Source organism: Lontra canadensis, unplaced genomic scaffold, assembly GCF_010015895.1.
Source record: "Lontra canadensis isolate GAN:19392208 unplaced genomic scaffold, GSC_riverotter_1.0 scaffold41, whole genome shotgun sequence".
NCBI classification, from domain to species: Eukaryota; Metazoa; Chordata; class Mammalia; order Carnivora; family Mustelidae; genus Lontra; species Lontra canadensis.
The window spans coordinates 6,353,595-6,375,790 of NW_022631035.1; the positions used below are offsets into that span (position 1 = coordinate 6,353,595).

At 46.6% G+C, this 22,196-nt stretch overlaps 2 protein-coding genes across 4 annotated transcripts in view; one reads left to right on the plus strand and one right to left on the minus strand.

The window, feature by feature from the left end:
- Positions 1 to 1,309: 1,309 nt before the first annotated feature.
- LOC116875327 (CMRF35-like molecule 5) lies at positions 1,310 to 9,993 on the minus strand. Its single transcript, XM_032870699.1, has 4 exons — positions 9,954 to 9,993; positions 8,311 to 8,637; positions 6,791 to 6,917; positions 1,310 to 1,562 (listed from the first exon to the last, which is right to left on the minus strand). Exons 1-4 carry the CDS (start codon positions 9,991 to 9,993, stop codon positions 1,460 to 1,462), a joined length of 597 nt encoding a protein of 198 aa, XP_032726590.1. The 3' UTR covers positions 1,310 to 1,459.
- Positions 9,994 to 19,820: 9,827 nt separating this feature from the next.
- Positions 19,821 to 22,196, plus strand: part of LOC116875323 (protein CD300H-like) — a 29,889-nt gene continuing 27,513 nt past the window's right edge. Inside the window, exon 1 of one of the 3 annotated variants that reach the window (XM_032870688.1) lies at positions 19,821 to 20,080. In XM_032870688.1, coding sequence (XP_032726579.1) covers positions 19,948 to 20,080 — 133 coding nt within the window. In that variant the 5' untranslated portion in view covers positions 19,821 to 19,947. The remainder of the gene's footprint in view (positions 20,081 to 22,196) is intronic. The other 2 variants (XM_032870689.1, XM_032870687.1) reach the window with 2 other exon arrangements.

The window sequence follows — 22,196 nt, forward strand, 5'->3', positions numbered from 1 at the left end:
AAAAGGAAAAGACTTGCGTTATTTTTGATGTGAGTGGGAGGAAGTTAAACAGGAAGGGACCAGCATTCTGTCTTGCCCTTGCTCTGCTGGGGAGTGGGGGAGGGTGGGCAGGGCAAAGTTCAGGTGAAACCCAGGAGGAAGTGATGGTGATCTGAGCTGACTGGGGATGGACAGCATCACAGACATGAAGCGGACAGATCTGAGCCCTCATTTATCCCATCTGGATGGAGACATCCAGACTGTCCCTGGAGCCCTGCACCTAAAGGACCAGAGAGGCTAAGGGACAAAGGGAGGGACAGAAATGAACTGTTTTGTGACCACCGGGTGAGTCCCCTGTCCTTGGAGGCCACCAATATAGATAGAGGGACACATGGCTATATACATTGTTTCAAAGTCCCTCCCCACAAAACACTTAACTACTTACACAGGGAAAAAGTAACTTCACTTAGTTTTGACCATTTATGGTCATATATCCACATCCCTATTAAGATCTTGACTGCAGTGACAGTAAACCAAGCATTCCTCATTCACTGCGCACCTAGCTTGTGAAGGCTTTCAATATGTGAGGTATATATATATATATACATATATACGTATATACGTATATATGTATATATATATATATATATATATATAATGATACTCTTTTTTAAAAATTCAGAAAACAAAGGGCACCTGGGTGGCTCAGACAGTTAAGCATTGGACACCTCCTTTCAGTTCAGGTCACGGTCTCAAAGTCATGAAATCCGGACCTGCATCAGGCTCCACACTGGGCATGGAGTCTGCCTGGAATTCTCACCCTTCTTCTGTTCTTCCCCCTCCAGCTTGCATGCTCTCTCTCTCTCTATATATATATTAAAAAAAGAAAGAAACACAAACACAGAAAATAACTTCAAACCCAAGTCCCTATACTTTTCTTTATCCACTCCTGGCCATCAATAAAATTTCCCATCTATAGGAGGGGAGCCCTCACTGGGAACTCTTGGAGGGGATTAAAAGGTATCATCCAGGTCTCTCCTTTCTATTGTCTCCCACCTCCCAGTTGCTGGACACACTGTGACTCTAGTGTTGGATTTAGACTCACTTAGGACCCTCTAGTATGGATGGGTTCTTGTTCTCACATATAAAAGACTGAAATAGCGTCCCAGTGAAATAATCTCAAAGGAGCCCAGGAAAAGCCATAGATTTAATAGCAAAGGTATGGAGCAAACAGATGGGATGTGGGCCGGAGATGGTCCAACCCCTCTTCCATCTGATGTTCAGGCGACTTTAACTCCAGGAGGCACCGAAGGGACAGCAGGTGGGATCGGCAGGACTCTGCACACCTGGTCTTCGGGGGTCTCTGACCATGTGCAACCCCCTCAAGCTTTTTGGTTTAATTCTGGTTTTTAGAGGGACTGGTTGGTTGGGAATTTTAAAACCCATCATTGGCCAGAGTCCTGCATGCTGCAATGGTCCATCATCTTTGGCAGAGCCCCTCCAGGGTCACAAGGAAAAGAGGCAGCAGGAGGGTCCACACAGGAGGCTTCTTGGCTGCTACAGAGGAGGCCATCGTCCCCGACCTGTGCGGAGCAGGGAGGCAGCCAGAGCTTGTGCCTGAGGTCAGGACGAGAGGAATCCCCAGCTAACGGGGATCAGATCTGTCTTGGAGCTGCAACACTGCCTGATCCCTGCTCAGAGGTCAGAGGGTGCAGGCGCGTCAGTGTCATGGGAGCTGTGGTTCTCCTGTTCAGGCTGACTCTATTCTCTCCCTGGGTCCCTCTGACCCTGGCTCAGCCCCACCACAGTCCACAGCAGGACCCCAAGCCTGGGCACCTTCACAAAGGTCGAGAGCACAAAGTGAAGGCTGCACAGCAGGGCCCTGCGCAGGGAACAGGGTGACAGCTGTGAGCTCCCTCTTCAGGGACAGCCCCAGCCCCTTCCTCCCTGACCTGATGCCTGAGCCCAGACCTGCAGGACAAGCAAGCCTTGGTCCTGCTCGGAAGCCCCTCTGAGGGCACAGCCATGTTGCCCAACTAAGGATAAGCCTTTAGGGCCTCCCTGCAGGCTTAGCCTGGGGTTAGCACCTTTGCCCCTGATTTCTTTCTTTTTTAAAAATTATTTTTATTTTTTATAATTATATTATAATTATAATTAATTATATTTTTTATTATTAGCCCCTGGGTACAGGTCTGTGAATGACCAGGTTACACACTTCACAGCACTCACCATAGCACATACCCTCCCCAAAGTCCATAACCCACCACCCGCTCCCTACACCCCTCCCCCTGGCCACCCTCAGTTTATTTTGTGAGATTAAGAGTCTCTTATGGTTTGTCTCCCTCCCGATCCCTTCTTGTTTCATTTATTCTTTTCCTACCCCCTAACCCCCCCATGTTGCATCTCCACTTCCTCATATCAGGGAGATCATATGATAGTTGTCTTTCTCCGATTGACTTATTTCACTAAGCATAATACCCTCTAGTTCCATCCAAGTCATCACAAATGGCAAGATTTCATTTCTTTTGATGGCTGCATAGTATTCCATTGTGTATATATACCACACCTTCTTTATCCATTCGTCTGTTGATGGACATCTAGGTTCTTTCCATAGTTTGGCTATTGTAGACATTGCTGCTATAAACCTTTGGGTGCACGTGTCCCTTTGGATCACTATGTTTGTAACTTTAGAGTAAATACCCAGTAGTGCAATTGCTGGGTTGTAGGGTAGCTCTATTTTCAACTTTTTGAGGAGCCTCCATGCTGTTTTCCAGAGTGGCTGCACCAGCTTGCATTCCCACCAACAGTGTAGGAGGGTTTCCCTTTCTCCGCATCCTCGCCAGCATGTCATTTCCTGACTTGTTAATTTTAGTCATTCTGACTGGGGTGAGGTGTTATCTAGTTGTGGTTTTGATTTGTATTTCCCTGATGCCGAGTGATGTGGAGCACTTTTTCATGTGCCTCTTGGCCATCTGGATGTCTTCTTTGCAGAAATGTCTTTTCATGTCCTCTGCCCATTTCTTGATTGTATTATTTGTTCTTTGGGTGTTGAGTTTGATAAGCTCTTTATGGATTTTGGATACTAGCGCTTTATCTGATATGTCAGTTTGCAAATATCTTCTCCCATTCTTTCAGTTGTCTTTTGGTTTTGTTAACTGTTTCCTTTGCTGTGCAAAAGCTTTTGATCTTGATGAAATCCCAATAGTTCATTTTTGCCCTTCCTTCCCTTGCCTTTGGCGATGTTCCTAGGAAGAAGTTGCTGGGGCTGAGGTCGAAGAGGTTGCTGCCTGTGTTCTCCTCAAGGATTTTGGTGGATTCCTTTCTCACATTGAGGTCCTTCATCCATTTTGAGTCTATTTTCGTGTGTGGTGTAAGTAAATGGTCCACTTTCATTCTTCTGCATGTGGCTGTCCAATTTTCCCAACACCATTTGTTGAAGAGGCTGTCTTTTTTCCATTGGACATTCTTTCCTGCTTTGTTAAAGATTAGTTGACCATAGAGTTGAGGGTCTATTTCTGGGCTTTCTATTCTGTTCCATTGATCTATGTGTCTGTTTTTGTGCCAGTACCATGCTGTCTTGATGATGACAGCTTTGTAATAGAGCTTGAAGTCCGGAATTGTGATGCCACCAACTTTGGCTTTCTTTTTCAATATTCCTCTGGCTAACTGAGGTCTTTTCTGGTTCCATACAACTTTTAGAATTATTTGTTTCATTTCTTTGAAAAAACTGGGTGGGATTTTGATAGGGATTGCATTAAATGTGTAGATTGCCTTAGGTAGCATAGACATTTTCACAATATTTGTTCTTCCAGTCCAGGAGCATGGAACATTTTTCCATTTCTTTGTGTCTTCCTCAATTTCTCCCATGAGTACTTTATAGTTTTCTGAGTATAAATTATTTGCCTCTTTGGTTAGGTTTATTCCTAGGTACCTTATGGTTTTGGGTGCAAGTGTAAATGGGATTGACTCCTTAATTTCTCTTTCTTCTGTTTTGTTGTTGGTGTAAAGAAATGCAACTGATTTCTGTGCATTGATTTTATATCCTGACACTTTACTAAATTCCTGTGCAAGTTCTAGCAGATTTGGAGTGGAGTCTTTTGGGTTTTCTACATATAGTATCATATCATCTGCAAAGAGTGATAGTTTGACTTCCTCTTTGCCGATTTGGATGCCTTTAATTTCTTTTTGTTGTCTGATCACTGAGGCTAGGACTTCCGGTAATATGTTGAAGAGCAGTGGTGATAATGGACATCCCTGCCATGTTCCTGACCTTAGCGGAAAAGCTCTCAGTTTTTCTCCATTGAGAATGATATTTGCAGTGGGTTTTTCATAGATGGCTTTGATAATATTGAGGTATGTGCCCTCTATCCCTACACTTTGAAGAGTTTTGATCAGGAAGGGATGCTGCACTTTGTCAAATGCTTTTTCAGAATCTATTGAGAGTATCATATGATTCTTGTTCTTTCTTTTATTAATGTATTGTATCACATTGATTGAATTGTGGAAGTTGAACCAACTTTGCAACCCTAGAATAAATCCCACTTGGTCGTGGTGAATAATTCTTTTAATGTACTGTTGAATCCTATTGGCTAGTATTTTGGTGAGAATTTTCGCATCTGTTCATCAAGGATATTGGTCTGTAATTCTCTTTTTTGATGGGATCCTTGTCTGGTTTTGGGATCAAGGTGATGCTGGCCTCATAAAATGAGTTTGGAATTTTTCCTTCCATTTCTATTTTTTGGAACAGTTTCAGGAGAATAGGAATTAATTCTTCTTTAAATGTTGGGTAGAATTCCCCTGGGAAGCCGTCTGGCCCTGGGCTTTTGTTTGTTTGGAGATTTTTGATGATCTGTCCCTGATTTCATCCTGCTTTTTGGCTCCTCTCCCACAATTCCCCTCCACCTCACCTGCAGGTCAGCCAAGCTGAAGGGTTTGCCTTTGCCTGTCGTTCTCATCCTACTTGTGTCCTACCTTGTGTCAATTCTGCCCAAATTTCCTTCTGTGATCTAATATTACCTCTTTGAAGCAGAGGAACATTCCCCCACCCCTGTCCACCTATTTATTAACCTTCAGGGTTCTCCAGGGAGGGGGTCTCTCCCAGCTTTGCTCCCCCACCCATGGTAGCACGTATGGGGTGTATGCCCATACATCCTGTATAGTGGATGGGGTTCTAGATGGATGATGGGCATTGCTTACATGTGTTGCCTTGGTGGTCCCTCTCATATCCAAGAGTCTGGATCCCTCACCCTTGACCTCAAGTCTTCTTCAACAAGCAGGACCAGGACCCCCTGCAGGCCAGCCCTGCTCTGTACTTTGTCTTGCCTTGAGCATGATGGGTCATGTGGATTTCACAGGTGGTTTTTTGGAGAGAGGGGCATTCTGCTTTGCCTTTCCTTAAAATATCCTTTAAGGCATTGTGTTCTTTTCCTAAGTTCCAATCTCTTTGGGGATGCTATCCCATCTTTCCACTCCACAGGCTTCTTCCTGTGCTGCTTGGTCTCCTAAAAATCCTACATCCTCCACTCCCCACTCAACAGAACAACTGGTCTCCAACAGTCACCAGCAGGACAGAAGCTCATCGTCAAGCGCGAGCCCAGTGCTTTCCTCGTTCAGAGGACTGACTGAATAAAATGTCTACAGGGGCCAGGTTCCAAGGAATAGGGCCCTGGAGAGGAAAAGAACTTGGACTGGAGCTGGGAAGGAACCGGTGGAGGGTGTTTCTGGGAGGCGGGACCCAGGGAGGGAATGCATCTCCACCCTGGTCTCTGATGGGGTGAAACTGAGACAGTGTGTTTGCCCTCTGATGAAAGAGCTAATTGGCTGTCTTTGGATGCTTCTTCGAGTGGGTGTTTCAGGTTGATGGCCCAGCCTCTCTGCCATGTTGGGAATGTGAGAAAGCAGGAATCCCAGCTTCCCCCTCCTTCCCAGCATTTCCCTAGCACTTGGGGAGGACAGGGCTGGATCCATGGAACAGGTGCCCGCCTGTGTCCAGCTGTAGGCAGAATGACACCACCCCTCAGAGATGTCCTAACCCCCAGATCTGTGAATGTGTTAGGTTACATAGCATAGCAAGGGGGAATTTCATGATGCAGATGGAGTTGATTGCCAACCAGCTGACCTTGAGATGGGGAGATTATCCTGGGTTATGGGTGGGCCTTACGTCATCACCAGTGTCTTTATAAGTATAAGGACAGGGGAGAGCCAGTGTCCCAGTAATGTGGTGTGTGGAGGACTTGACTACCACTGCTGGCTATGAGGATGGAAAGAACCCCAAGCCAGGGGGTGCTGGGTCTCTAGATGCTGGAAAAGACAAGGAAGGGCTTCACCCTTAGAGTGCCCAGAAGGAACCAACCCTGCCAGCACTTTGATTTTACCCCAGGGAGACTTATTACAGACCTCTGATCTCCAGAACCATAAGGTCATAAAACTATTTGTCTTAAGCCACCAGGTTGGTGGTGATTTGTTCTAGAGGCCACAGGAAAAGAATACAGAGCATTTCCCTCTGGCATACTTGAGGCTGGAACCAACTACCTCTCTTTGAGGTTCTTGTGGGTTGGGAGGCAGATCAGAAGGAGACCAGAGCCTTCTCTCCTACAGCCTAGCTGAAGCACTTTGTTAGTTTCCTCATGGGGTGTGGGAGTTCTTTAAGTGCTCAGAGGTATAAAAGATGGGGGTCAGTGCAGACCTTGCTGATTCTCCCCTCCCAGGAAACATCAGTGGGCCAAGGGGGGGGGGTTCCCTGGTAGATTGTCCCGAGGGGAGTGTTCACAGGGCAGCCGTGGAAAAACCCATCTTTTAATGCCCTGCTCACCTGCTGATGGGGTTGATCAGAGTCACGGGCTGGCTGCTGTTGGTGCCCTGGGTAAACAGAGGCGAGGAGTCCCAACTGGCTGGTGTGGTGCTTAGCACAGGCTTGGGGGAGTCTGTTGGATCCGGTTCTAAACACACAGAGCAGAGCAAGGTTGTGAGAGTGACGCAGGTGGCTCCCATGGCCTTTTCCACTCCCCACCCCCAGGGTGGAGAAGCTTCTGTCTTAGGGACATCGCTCAGGCACATTGGTCTACTCTTGCATCTTTTTGGTTTCTCACCCCAAACCTGCAATTACGTCATTTGCAGGGAAACACCAGTTCACCACCGTGGGAGGTGTGTGGAGGTGGGGAGCTCTGCAGCAATTATATTCAGCTCAATCTCCGTGTCCTGTTTGGCATTGCTGAGCATGTCCGAGCTACGTCCCCACCCCTGGAGCTTTCAATCAGCTCTTCTCTGAGTCTCAGCCTTGCCCAAAGCACTGTGACCCATGAGCTACCTGGCCCAGGGTCCCCTGTCTCCTGCAGTTGTCCAGAGCCTCGAGCCCCCGTTGTCCCCTCAGTCCTGCCCACCTCTCTGGGACCTTTCTTCCTGCACCAGGCCTGCCAGCGAAGGCTTGTCTGGTTGGAGGGTCCAGTCTCTGGCCCCAGCTCCTCCTGCACTCCCGCACACATCCACCCACCTTTGTGGTCTTTTTCAGTTAATCTCTGGAACATTCTACACCAGCATAGCTGTCCACATGCACAGACCAGATTTGTATATGCTAAGTGTGAGGAGACTAATGAGTAGCAGATGTATTTCCCATTCAGTCTGTGTGTCTGCATGTTGGGGACAAGACTGAGGGGTCCAGAAGTGGGGCTGTGTGGAGGGGGGCTCTAGCTGGACACCCTTTCGAGGCTTTTCTCCAGGGAGGCCCTAGTGCCTCTGGGGCAGCTGTGGGGTAGCCCAGAGTCCCCTCCAAGGCTCAGAGGCAGCCAGAGAGGGGGCCCCTGCACTCTGCTGGAGTCTGCTTTTCCTTCTCCCAGAAATGGGTTCAGGGTCCCTCGCTCCTTTGTGCCTCTGTTGCCAGAGGAGGGAGGGGGAGAAGAAGGGGGCAGGGTGAGGGTCTCTTGTCCTGCAGCTGAGACCATCAAGATCACAACTTTCTAGCACCCACTTCTCCCTGCACACCTGACAAGGCCCCACTCAGCCTGGGGCTGCAAGGGGATGCTGTGACTAGGGAAAGAGGAGCTGCTTTCCCTGGACAAGTCTGTCCTAGCCGAGTCTCTGCTTCTCTGCTGCCTCTGGGGAGAGCAGGTGAAGACATGCAGAGATGTGGGGCTCGCTCTTTCTTCCAGTCTTTCCCAGACTCTTGATGCCTCTAATGATGCTTGCACATGCACACACAGGCACACACAAGGACACACGTGGAGTCTCAGGCTTGTTTACAGACGCCTCTCCATCCATTGGGGAAGAGAGAAGAACAGTTTGACTCCTCTGCAGGTGGTACCAGGGTCCCCAAGCACAGAAGAGAGTAGTGCCTACCTGGCTCGACAATCTCAGATAATTTGTACACTGGGTCAACTGTTCTCTCTGTCCCACACCAGTAGGTGTCCGTGTCATCTCGATGGCATTCCTCCAAGGTCATGGTGAATGTGCATTGGCTGGGATTGTCCTGGATGGACACTTGGCCATTCTTTACCGGTTTGTCTGTCCCGGTGGTTTTTATTAGGATTCTGCAGGAAATCCAGCTCTTCCCGCGGCACCACCACTTCTTGTAGGGTTCCCACCCTTGGCCATACTCATAATATGTGGTCAGTGTCCTCCCCTCTGTGCCTCTCACCATCCCCTCCTGGCAGATGGAGAAGTGTCCTAAAAGACAGAAACCCAATATTTGTCTCATCCTCCCTTGAGCCCTGGTCTGGTCTGGATGCTGCTGGAGTGTCTGACGCTGCCCTGAAGACAGGCCAGGAGTCTCTGGTCTCTGTCTATGCCACATCCCTCCTATCCCTTCATCCCTGTGGTATGTCTTTAGCTGTCTCTTCTCTTGGATGTTCCTCTTGGGGCTCCTAATTCCTCAATACAGGATCCTGTCCTCACTTGCCAGCTACTGATCACCACCCCTCCCTTGGCCTTGGCCAACTCCTCTCCCCAGCAGTGTAAAGTCCACATGGCAGTCCCAGGTGTACTTCTGAATCCCAGAGCTGGTGAGACAGAGAGACCCCTCCCCACCCACCCCTGGCACTCTAACCCCTAAACACTTAAAATACTTCATCTTCTAATCAACATGTGGCACAGAACTAAACACACACACATTCACTCACACAGGTGACTGCTTGTTATTTTACTACACATTTTGTTCTTCTGAGTCTCCACACCTTTGCACAAGCTGTTCCCTCTGCCTGGAGTGTTCTCCTCTGCTTGAAAGAATCAAGCCTTTATATTCACCTCTCAAGGCTTGGCTCAAACAGTGTCTCTTCTATGGTGTCTATGATTCTGCAGCCAACTGGATCACTCCTGGTGCCATCAGAGCATTTGTCCCTGTCTCTGTTGTTGTGCTTACAACACTGGATGGTGGTCTGGTCTTTGGCTCATCCAGAGCAAGACTCAGGCAGCCTGATGTGTGGCTCCAGAGAGCCTGTCACACCTGCCACACCCAGGTTTTGCTGCCTGTCTTGCTCCCTGTATCTGAGCACTTCAGAAGAGAAGATCTCAGCTCTAGCTACAAGTCAAGACCAGTTATGCAGGTTTATAAATGATCCAGATGTCTGAACCTCACTTTGACTGAGTAGGTATCAGCTGGAGGCTGGGCTTCTGGGCTCCTTCAAAGTTCCTCTGGAATTCATGCATTTATATATGTGTGTACATATGTGTGCATGTATGTGTCTATCATCTACCCATGCATCCATCCATCCATCCATCCACCCATTAACTCTCTATGCATCTCTCTGCCAGGGTTGACAAGTAATGCACTAGAACATGGACATTATTTGTGTTATTCATTTTTATTTTCTTTCCCCAACACGAAACTTATTTGTTGTCAGTAACAAAACTTTAAAAAAATGTTTTTTTTAATGAATAAGTGTCTGGATGAGTGAAATGCTCTGCCATTTCCCCTGGGACAGGTCCTGTGCTTGTCCCGCCCCAGCTCTGCAGGTGCTCCCTTCTGAAGCCCCAGCCCCACTCACCTTGGATGATGAGAAGGAGCAGAACCCAGAGCAGCCACATGTCCAGCCTGCCTGGGTTGTCTTCCTGGTGCTCAGCTGATGCCTGCTGCTCTCCTGAGTCTTGGAACTGAACTCAGGGGCAACCTGCCTTCTATTTTTCTAAAAAAAAATTTTTTTAAAGATTTTCTCATCTACGTTCTTAATTTTTTTCTTTTGTTATTTCCTAACTTCAAAATTAGGAGAAAAGCAGGGTCATTTGGGGAGTGTATGGCCTACGTGATAAGGTGTGCTCTCTCCCTCTGGCCCCTCACTGCAGCATCCCCTGGAGTCTTTCCCTAGTGACCTTCTCAGGAGGTTCCCTGCCTCAGTCTCTAGCACCACCTCCAGTCTGTGGGCACCTACTTTCTGCCACTCCCATCCCCCAGCCCAGGTCTGGACTTCCATTGGCTCCTGGTGTCTTTGTAGAGCTGTCTACCATGTTAGCAGCTCAAATGTGCTCAAAATGCAATTTCTTGTCATCTTCACTCCTAAAGTCAGTCTGTCCCTACATCTGGTCCATGCATCCAGGGCCTCCCTCTCCGCCTGCCTCCACCAGACTAGCCTTCCTAAGACAAAGCCCATGGGGTCTTCCTGACATCTGTTGCCCTCAGAAGGCCTTGCTGGGATGGGGGGATGGGAGCTGGAGCATCCAAGGGCTTTGCCAGCAGGAGGAGGAGAGGGTGGGGTGGGTCAGCTCCAGAGTGAAGAGGAGGAAGAGTTCTTGTATCCTTCGAGGTCTTTCTAGCTGGACTAGGAATCAAACTGATGTGAGACAGATTAACAGGAGACTATCAATTTAATAGCATATGTTTGGGAAACACAGACGTGGCAGTCAGACATAATGGGGTACAAATGTCATCCTGAATTAAAAGAAGGGGGTAGGGATTTGGGTCTTCAAAGAGAAGGAAAGCGATTCACAGGAAGAGGAAAATCAGTAAGTTTGGTAGTCAAATCTTTGCCCTGCCATGTGCTTGTGTTACTCAGGTAAGATTTATTCCTGATAATAACTCTTATTCAGCAAAGCCCCTGCAACTGAGATTCCTCTATGTAGTTAAGGGAGGGGCAAAAGTTTCTCTGGAGCCTGCAGTGTCTCGAGGGCCTTTAGCTCCAAATAAGGACAAAATGGCCCATCTTCAGGCTGCCTGACTCAGCCCCTAGACCTCTGTTTGTGTTCACCTGTAGAACTGAGCCTTCTCCTACGATTGGGGAATCTCAGTGGACCCTGGTGTTTCCGCCTGAGGCAAAGAATTTATGAAGGAGTGGAGGGCAGGATCATCCACCTCTCCTCAAAACTATCGCTCCTACTCTTTCTCTGTTAAGTTTTAGTGAGGTGTAAGGAGAGAAAAAAAAAAGAAGAAACCACATCCTTCTAAAGTATATAGGTTGAAACATTTTTCCAAATTTTACATGTGGTACTATTTTGGGGGTGCTGTTCAGTTCTATGTGTTTAACACATACACCATTTCAGGGAACCACCACACACATACAAAGCAATGTTAGCCCCTTGCCAGAAAGTTCTTTAACGAAGACTTCCGTTTCTCTAATGGCAGGCAGACCCCCTGGTGACGTTAGGCCTTCAAGTGCTGATGTGGCTTCTGTGGACTGTGGTTCCCACGTGCTCTGGTTCAGCTTTCTGGGGCCCTGTAGGTGCTCCCCGGATGTGCCCCCGCGTGCACCCTCTGGTGGCCAGTCTGTGACCGGGGAGGGTCTTCCCCAAGCTCTTAAAGTCCCTTCCAGGGACTGATCAGATGTGCACAGCTGGGGCGCAAGCCTGGGAGGTCTAAGGTCACTTTCTTCAGGGGCTTCCTCTTGTCCGTCCCCCTAAGGCCCAACGTCCCAGCTTTCAGAGCCTCCACCCGCCCCTTCCTGGTCCTTTGGCTGGGGAGCTTGGCAAGCTGAGGCTCTTCTCCCCCCAGTCTGATGCGTACTTCCTGCGATTGGGGTTTCTTCCAGGACCAAGCAGAAGGAGAACAAAAAGAGAGAAGAGGCACTGGTGGTTTCCCCTCCAGGTTCTGGGACCCTAACTGTTCTGGGAAATAAGGACTCTCCTCCTTCAGCGTTCCAACTATCGGCCCCCAGCGGCTGCAGATGGAATTGCAGCTTCTGTCCCGAGGCTTGCTGGGGACCTGGTTGGAGGGAAAGAAAACATAAACCCCAAGAAAACTGGAATCTCACCCCTCTTCCCTAGGGCTTATTTTCTCTACTTATCCCGAGCTCTTAGGGCCCCTGATAGGGTTCATTTTGCCGAATTCTCAGGTAGGTGGTGCGTATAATGTGTCGGGGTTCTTAGCTGTAGTCCGGGAAGAAGTCTGTGGCATTCGATGACGTCATCTCACCCGATCTGGAATCCCGTAGCATAGATTTGCAAGAGCAAAGATGGAAACAGGGTCAATGCCAACAAAACAGGAATAGGTGATTATGCTACAGCCACATAATGGAATACTGAGGCTGCTATTTAAAGGATTAAGTAAGCACAGGCTTGGAGAGATTTCATGGTAAAATTTAAAACCTTTTCGTTGGAGTATAGAATACACACAGAAAGCACACACGTCAGAAGAGCACAGCTCAGTATATTTGCACAAAAAAGACCCCAAACCCACGAACCAGCACTTAGATCAAGAACCAAACGTTCCCATCCTCCGGGAGGCTCTTTAACTTCATAAAATATGTGAGGAAACCAAGGCAGCTAGAGAGGATGCTGAGTCCGTTCCCTTCATTCTGGAATTTAGAAGACCCCCTGTCACCACCTGTGAAAGCAGAGCTTATAGTTCAAGAAAGAATGGAAACTCAAATAATTTGGCACCCTCTGACCCCCTGTTTCACAAGCTTGTTGCCCCTACATACTCAGAGCCTTGATCAACTATGTTCTGGCTCATTCTCCATTACAGTGAGACAACCAACAATGGTCAGTCATGTGAGGCAGATGTGGGATATAAAAGAGAAGGACCACACCAGACAAGACCAAACCAACACATGACCACACAGTGAGGAGAGTTTTGAAAACATCAGCAAGCAGAGAACAAAAAAAAAGAGGTTTTTAAAAAAAGATTTTATTTATTTATTTGACAGAGAGAGAGACAGAGAGGCAGGCAGACAGAAAGGGGGAAGCAGGCTCCCTGCTGAGCAGAGAGCCCCATGCGGTTCTCGATCCCAGGACCCTTAGATCATGACCTGAGCCCAAGGCAGAGGCTTTAACACACTGAGCCACCCAGTTGCCCCCAAGAAAGGAGTTTTTCAAATGAAATAATAGTTCCTAAACTAAACATTTCATCCAAAGATTGGAAGAGAGAATAAAAACACAAAACCAAACCAAATCCTCCCAAGAGGTAGAACTAAGCTGACAAATGTGGAAAACATAAAAGAAAAAAGGAGACAGAAGAATTGACTCAGAGTGGAGAGGGAAAGGGGACAGAGGACAGAGGGAGAAGAGGACATGTGAAGGATGAGAAGACCCTTGTGGAAAAAGCACTTAGGAGGGCATTAGCATAAGCAGTCTGGGGCTGGGAAGAGGCCTTAGTCCACAGTCAGGGGAAGTAACGTCAAAAGATGGCAGAGGAAGCACTAGGCCACAATGAGGCTGATGGGAAAAGGCTACTTCTTCTTCCTTAAAATCTCCCATGACACCTGTCTCTCAGAAAGACTTAGGACCTCATGAGGAAGCCTCAGAGGGAAGGGTCTAAGGGCTAGACTCAGGGCTGGACCAGGGCCCAGGGAGAGAGGGGTAGTCTGGGATGCCCCCAGGTGAGCTGCCCAGAAAGAGACTTAAGATGGGGCTGTGTGTCCAGCAAGGCTGGGTGTAAGCCCTGAGCACTGCGTTCTTCCCCACGTGCAAACCCAACGTGTCTCCATCACTTCCTTGGACCCACACTCTGAGGGTCAGGCATCTGGTCCCTATTGCACTGTGTCACCTGGTTTGCTGGCTGCCGGCTTCCCAGATCCTCAGGCACCCTGTCAAGGGACACCCTACCCAGTGAAGTATCCTTGTTCAAACCTCTGTATCAGAGTTAAAGAAGAACATTGTGTCCATCAATCAGGAAAAAAGCACATTCTCCATGACCATTTGGGGTGAATAAAACAACAATGTGTGTGTGTATGTGTGTATAAGTTCTATGCATCTAAAGCATATATAAGTGTATTTATATTTCCCTCCCTCAAAGAAAAATAATAACATGTATTCTTCTGCAGCTTGCTTATTTTCACTGAAGTATTTTGAAAATCATTCCATATCAGTATCCATAAATGTTTTAATGGCTTCACTGCATTCCATACTATCTACATATCATGATTTGTTTAATTTTTTTTTTTTTGCTCCGGATGGGCATTTCCATTGTTGTGGGTTTTTTGTAACTACATGCAATTGTGGAATGAATCTCTTGTGTATGTGGCTTGATATCCATTTATGGCTATGCCTGTTGGGTATCTTCCTACAAAAAAAGATAGCTGTATTATTGGTTGGTGCGTTTTTCCAATTTTTCATAAAGGTTATAAACATTTCTACCCTTGTCTGAATCTGTTAATGGACAGTCAGCCCCCACCCCCAACATTGGGTTTCGTCAAGTTTTTGTCTTTACACTCTGATTGGCAGACTTGGCATGTTGACTGCACATGACCTGGGCTCCCAGGCAGAGGAGAGCACTATAGGGGATGGGGGTGAAGGAGAGTGGGGAGAAGGAGTAGCGATAGGCACCAAGCAGAGAGCCACCAGGTAGGTGATGCTGGGTGGGCTGAGAACCAACAGGACACCTGCCCTCAGGGTAGGGGAGGTTCCAGTTTGCAGACCCTCCCAGCCATCTCCCTCCCCACACTGTCTTTAGCAAATACCAACTTTTATCCAAAAGGGGAGTAGCACCTTCAAAAGCTTGTAGGTGGTAAGGAAAGAGAAGAATACTAGCACAAAGCTAATACAGAGCATATATCCTGAGCGGAAATGCCCAAAGAGACATAGGAAAACTGCTCATATAAACAGCTCTCTTCAGTCTCAAGGAAATGACAGAGAACGGGATGAATCTAGAAATGTAAACAGAGACAGCAGTAAAAATAGGGCGATGAGAAGCAGGCAGACAGACCTCGGGATAGAGAAGGAGCAGAAGAGTAAGACAGGGCTTAGCCGGGAAGAAACAGCGAGGGGAAGGAACCACAGAACTCAATGATTAAGCATGTCTGCACACACAGATGTGGTTTCTTTTGGAAAGTTCATGAAGGGACATTTAAGTGAACACAATAGGGCAGCTCAGCTGGTTAACCAACTGCCTTTGGCTCAGGTCATGATCCTGGAGCTCCAGGATGGAGTCCCGCATTGCACTTCCTGCTTGGCAGGGAGTCTGCTTCTCCCTGGGACTTTCCCACTCTTATGCTCTCTCTCTCTCTCTCTCATTCTCTTCCTCTCAAATAAATAAATAAAATCTTTAAGTGAGCACAATATAAAAAATGTGGAGAGGCAGAAAACTAGGTACAGGAGACGAGGAGGTGATTCCACAAATGCACACTGGCTGTTCTCTTGGAGAAGAGAGAAGCCAAAGTAAACAATTGAATTACAAACTAACCAGAAATAAGGAGATGTTTCAGGCTGTAACTGAGAGCCCACAGGGTGACCCAGGAAAGGACTATACAAATGATCCACACCTGGAATATTATAAAGTTACAGAGGATAAAGACAGAATCTATGGGCTGGTATCAGCAATGGTGATCGAATTAGAAGATCATACCAGAAAGAGCTCGTTGTGTGTGACACAAATAGGCTAGCCTCAGACGTGATAACCGTACCCCTTTCCAGAAACAGTGAAGGAAAATTTACATGCTCTGAGCAAATGAGAGAATATCCTGGGAATATTCTGACGACAGACAGTCTCGTGCATCAAGGCCTTATGAAACACAGCACCCGTGAGCCCTTTAAAAATAGAAAATTTATATCATGATAAAATTTTGCCAACAAAGGGGTAAGTTAAATGTAAAAAAAAGAGAAACTGTGGTCAGCGATGAATGTATTTAAAAAGAGAAAACCCCTAAGCAATGGCAGGAAGTATTACAGAAGAGAGTATAAATATCATAGGTGCAAAGAACACTGTGCTAGCAAAACCAGCACTGGGAAGAGGAGGGTGGACAAAGGGTGAGATGCAAAAGTCTTCATCTTTTTAAGGCATGGAATCAATAGATAATTTAAATGTGTCGAGTTTCCATCTACTACCATCTCTGGGACCCGACCTTCACAATACCATGGAGAACCACTCTGAGGATAATGCAGGCAGTGGATATTTGAGATTAAAATGAGACCTCTCCTACTGTGAAAGCGACTGTTGATTTCCCCTGGCAAGTTCCTCCTTTGTGCCATCACCAGGGCTCATCTCTCTTGAAGGCACATTGTGCATCAGGTTTAAAATTGGTTTCTGGAAAGGTGAACCCTCTTGCACTGTTGGTGGGAATGCAAGCTGGTGCAGCCACTCTGGAAAACAGTATGGAGGTTCCTCAAAAAGTTGAAAATAGAGCTATTCTATGACCCAGCAATAGCACTATTGGGTACCTACCCCACCGATACAAATGTAGGCATCCAAAGGGACTGCACCCCAATGTGCAATAGCCAAACTATGGAAAGAGCCCAGATGTCCATCAAGAGATCAATGGATAAAGAAGATGTGGTGTATATATGTATATACAATGGGATACTACTCAGCCATCAAAAAATGAAATCTTGCCGTTTGCAATGACATAGATGGAACTAGAGGGTTTTATGCTAAGCTAAATAAGTAAATCAGAGAAAGACAATTACCATGTGATCTCACTCATATGTGGAATTTAAGAAACAAAATAGGGTATCATAGGGGAAGAGAGGGAAAAATAAAACAAGATGAAATCAGAGAGCTAGACAAATCATAAGAGACTCTTTTTTTAAAATTAATTTTTATATTTATTTTCAGTGTAACAGTATTCATTGTTTTTGCACCACACCCAGTGCTCCATGCAATCCGTGCCCTCTCCAATACCCACCACCTGGTTCCCCCAACCTCCCACCCCCCGCCCCTTCAAACCCCTCAGATTGTTTTTCAGAGTCCATAGTCTCTCATGGTTCACCTCCCCTTCCAATTTCCCTCAACTCCCTTCTCCTCTCTAACTCCCCTGGTTTCACTTATTTGTGGAGCATAACAAATAGCATGGAGGACAAGGGGAGTCATATGAGACTCTTAATTTTAGGAAACAAGCTGAGGGTTGCTGAAGGGGGTGGGGTGGGAGGATGGGGTAACTGGGTGATAGACATTAAGGAGAGAATGTGATATAATGAGCACTGTGTATTATACAAGACTCATGAATCACTGGCCTTTACCTCTAAAACTCATAATACACTATATATTAATTAATCCATTTAAATTAATAAATTTTAAAAATAGAAAATGTAACTCTAAGGGAAATTTAAAAAGTTATAATTATAATTCAGTTGCCGTTTTAGGTTTAATATACACTTTGTTATGACTTCTATTATATAATATTATGTTCATTAGCTGTGCATTAATATCTCGTAAAACAATCTAAGAGGTTGTTAACACACACAAAAAATTTAAAAAATAAATTTTGTTCCTGTCCTATTGCCATGTCCTTTGCATACGGCCAAGTGTCTTAGCTGTGGCTGAGGAAATGAACCTGGGTTGGCAAAGTAGACCCTGCAACCTCTTCCTGCCTTGACCTGAGACCTAGAGGAAGCCATGATGCCAGCATGCCATGGAGTGAACTTCCAGCTAAGCTAATAGAAACCTCTGGTTGTAGGTTTGCAATTCCTTCCACCTGACCCTATGAGGGGATTATGCTACTTTGTCCTGTTGACATCAGGGTTGGCCAATGAACCAAGAGCCCAAGAGACATGCGCCCCTTCGAGCTGAAGCTCTGGGAGCTGCTGTGTGGTTTCCCTCTCCCTGTTGCAGACAGGGGCTGCTTCTTTAGGGTGGGTTCCTAAGTGAAGGTGGCCCACTGTAGACATGTAACATGAGTGAGAGAGCAACCTGTGTGATTCCAACATTCTGAGGGTTGGGAGTTTTGTTATAGCAGCATCACTTAGAAAAAGCTGACTGATACAGCCATGGGCTCAACAGCCCTACATTTGCTCAGAATGTGGATGGTGAGAGTGCCTTTCTGGGAAAGTCTGTGGATATGAATTATCCCCTTCACAGACTCAGACACTGCATTCCAAGGAAGGAAAGTTAAGCTCCCTGCACCTGCCTTGCCTCAACGGGGCTCCTCCCAGGAGACTAAGGAGCAGGTGACCTTTTCCTTGTTTCCAGGGCCATGAGCAGCTCTTGGGGGCTCTGCTCTTACAGGGCTGGTGGTATAAGATGGGTAGTGGAGGCAGAGTGGCCTCTTACTGGCAGACAACAGTCACAGAAAGGACAGATATGTCCCTAAGAAGCCTGCCTGAGCTGTCTGGGCCTATTGCAGATGGAAACATCTTTGGGGCTCAAAAAGGGACACACACCCATGTACACACACCCTCACCTACTGCCAGCTGCATCCAGATGGGGCGAGCTGAGGAGGAGGAGTTTGAATCCTGCCCTGAGAGCAATCATGTGACTTGCTTAAGATCCCCCAGCTAATAAATAGCAAGATGGAAATTTCTGGGCACGTCACAGATCACATCGGGGAATGATTTTCCTTCAAGGTCATGTTGAAAAGAAAATAATAATTTTCAGGCAAAATGTCACAAAGACTAGTGAAATAAGGGTTAAAAAAGATGAATATGAATCTTTGTACCTTTTCAGGTACCCAATGCCTAAGGGTCAACGAGGGAGTGATGGAACCCAAGTAAATGGAAGCTAATGAAATGGAGAATCCTTCAGCTTCTGGCAAACTTCCTCCTCTCTAGCTCTGTCAGTTCTGTGTCATTGCTGAACACATGGTGCTGGAAATGACTTTCCACCATGAAGGGGGAGGTGCATACACACACACACACACACACACACACACACACACACACACACCCGTGCACACGCACACAAAACATCAGAATATATGAGGTCTACCAGAACAGCAAAAGCAAGCAGGCAAGTTATTTACTGAAACATCCAGCTAAGAATGTTTGGCAATAGGATCCTAGAATTTTAGACTTTTCTATTTATGTGAATCTGGGTTCTTGGTTAAGACATCCCACATTTGCACCTACCTCTTATAAGTACCCCCTGGCTGTTTCATGTCATTGGGCACATTTCTGGCTAAGTGCACCTGAGTTACCATTCGATATACTGAAACTCTTGTAGCCATGAGAATCTTGGGACTCATTTAACCACACAGAGTAAAGGTGAGGCTTGAGGATGGCTTAGTGCCAGAGTGCTGGGCCCTGGTCAAGAGCACGTGACCAAGACAGGAAACCATTCAAGGCCTCTGGGGGAAGGCCAGACTGAAGGCTGGGAGCTGAGAAGAGCAAAGCATACCCCTACAGGGGACCCAGCCTCACAATCTGCTCCAGCAAGAGTGAGAGACAGGTCCGGCCCATGGAGGTACACCTTTGCAGGCGTACCAGGCCCCTACTTGGAAGGGCTTGAGTTAATACTCCTCTGTTGCTATCTTGATATTATTGGTAAATGGGACAAAGGCATTTTCATTTAGCACTGGGCCCTGCAAATAGAGGGTCTTTTCCAGAGAAGTCTTGGTCATGCCTTTTCTTCTCAGGACTGCTCATGCCAGCCACACCAGCCACAGGACATTTACTATTCATAGATGGGGGTTGGGGAGGGGTGGAAGCTGGCTCAGAAAATCTAGATAGAAGTCAATGTGACAGCCTGGCCAAAAGGCTCGAGGGTGTGTCAACTGCGGGTGAAGTTAGGGTAAGGGCGTCATCCTCAGAGGGAACAGAAACAAGAACTGTGCATTCAAATGTGTTTCTGAGGATGAAATTCAGCAGGCCATCAGCTGACTTCCCAATGCCCTGAGCTCCTCGCTTCCTCCATATTCTGAGCAGCTCTGAGAAAAGAACTAAGAGGCTAAAGAAGGAAGCAGAGAAATGCCAAGAAAAGCAGAAGAGGGAGATGGGGTGAGTGGGCCCCAGATGAGGAGGCTCCAGCTGCAGCTGGAGACACATCAGTGGGACAAGACTATGAGGCTGCCATTAGCTCTTCTCTTCCTCTGTGTCCCAGGTGAGCGGGGCCGGTCAGGTTGGGGTGACAATGGTGTGGGGCAAGGCTGGCGATGGGGAAGGGAAGAGATGAGGAGACAAGCAAAACGGGGAGGAGGTGAGCATGGAGAAACCTCACCCAGGCAAAGAGGAGGAGTTATGGTTGGTAAGATGATTCCCACAGGAGAGCGCATACTGAGCGCTAAAGAAATTGGCCCCTTGAATCATCATTGCCACCATTTTGAAAAATGGGAATACTGTCTTAGGCACCATCCCAGGGGAGGGGAGCAGAAAACTAATAGGAATTGACTAATCCTGTACTACCTGGCTTTCTCTGTAATCGAATACAATTCTTATCACAATCCTTGAAAACAAGAGACCAAGATGCAGAGAGATGCAAGTTATTTACTCTAGATCCATTCATAAAAGGCAGCTAAGGTTCCAAGTAAAATAATTTTATTTCCAAGGTCATTGCTCTTCTTATAATACTTCTTTCCAAGGTCATCACCTTTAAAAAAAAAAACACAAAACATTGGTTACTTACTACATAAGCCTCCTTGTGAATGGTGTTTATGTATGCTGTGTGCTGATGGGGTCCCTGTGTCTCTGACAGGACTGGGCTGGCCTCAGGGATCTTGCACTATGAGCTGCCTGAAGGTGAAACTCTTGGGGACTTGTGGGCAGTCCTACCTTGGGAGCTCCCACAACGTGGTGGGTTCTGAGAGTTCCCATGAACACAATTTTCTCTCTTTTTTGTGTTTGAACACTGGAAGGAAAATATTTTATTATAAATGGGAGAAAAAAATCAAGACAACTCACCAGTTTGCTCTGATCCCATGCAAACACAAATGTAGGAATTAGAATACAAAGTAATCCAACGTCAGAGCCAACCTTCAGAATAGTAGGAAAAAAATCTTTATTACATTAATCCCATTTCCCTCCACCTCTAGCGGTATTAATCAAGGTGTACTAAGACCCTTAAGAATATTATTCCTAAAAGAGGACACTAAAATTAAGAACATAAAGATACTCTGCATGATAAAACTGACTGAACAAACACATCTTAGACTTTTAAACCTTGACCAACGCTTAAATAATAATGCCTTAGTGAAGTGATTAAATTAAAAACCTACATTAAAAAAATAAAGCACATTTAAAACACCAAGTTTGGTGATCAGGATAGGTAAAGTAATTTTATTATAAATTTGAGGATCTAAAAAGTAATTTCTTACATTTACTAAGACAAATCTGAGATGGCCCACATCAAGCACGTTTGTCCTACGAAGTGACACTGGGCATCTCAGGCATGGAAAGACACAACCCCATAGCCCTTTAGGGATAGGATCATCCAGATGAAAAAAAAAATTAAACTGACTCTCGACTAGGTCATACCGATGAGGATACTTTTGGCTTATCGCTTTGACATGGGGATGGTGAAGAGTTCAGGGAAGAATCACATTCTTGAAGGTAACCTCCAGCAGTGCAAGCTTCTCTTTTCCTACTTTTCTTCTCGATGATATGTAGGAGACTTTCTGTAATTAATGAGAGTTATGATTCAATTGGTCTTTAAGCCTGAGTCTGAAAATGCACAGGATCTGGTTGCCCAGTAGGATGATGGATGGCAAAAGGAAAACAGACGAGTCCGGGTTCTAGACCGTGACCTTCCAGCAACAGAGATGCTGTGGGCAAGTCACTACAGCCCAGCAGGGAGGCCATACACACAAGAGCCAGAAGAGACCTCAAGCTAAGCCAGCCTCCTGCTTCTCAAGGAGATAAACCTCTCTGTCTAGCCAATATTTGCCCTTACACTCATAGGCAGAGAACCTGAGGTCTTTTACAAGTCAGAGCTGTAGGAAGCATTAGGGGTTTAATGGGTATAGAACAACCACCGTCTGTGGGATCCTGGAAAGAACTCAGAGCGGGAGAAGACTGAGCAGCACCTGAGAGACAGCTGAGACACAGGGGAGAGCACCCTCACGCTCCACGACTGACAGGTAATAAGCAGGAGACACCACAAAGGAACAGCTGCAAAATACAGCATACTCACCAGGACAGAGGACATGCCAAGGACAGGAGCCCACAGTCTGCCCTCTTGCCTGGGAATTTCTATCCCAGGTTCTCCTAGATAAACCTTCTTC

Bases quoted from the DNA above. Each gene is read 5' to 3' on its own strand.
- LOC116875327 (XM_032870699.1), bottom strand. From the start codon at position 9,993: ATGTGGCTGCTCTGGGTTCTGCTCCTTCTCATCATCCAAG. The intron at 6,918-8,310 runs GTAGGCACTACT...CTGTGTGTTTAG, and splicing joins ATCTGAGATTGTCGAGCCAG to AACCGGATCCAACAGACTCC. The intron at 1,563-6,790 runs GTGAGCAGGGCA...TGCTCCGCACAG, and splicing joins CTGATCAACCCCATCAGCAG to GTCGGGGACGATGGCCTCCT.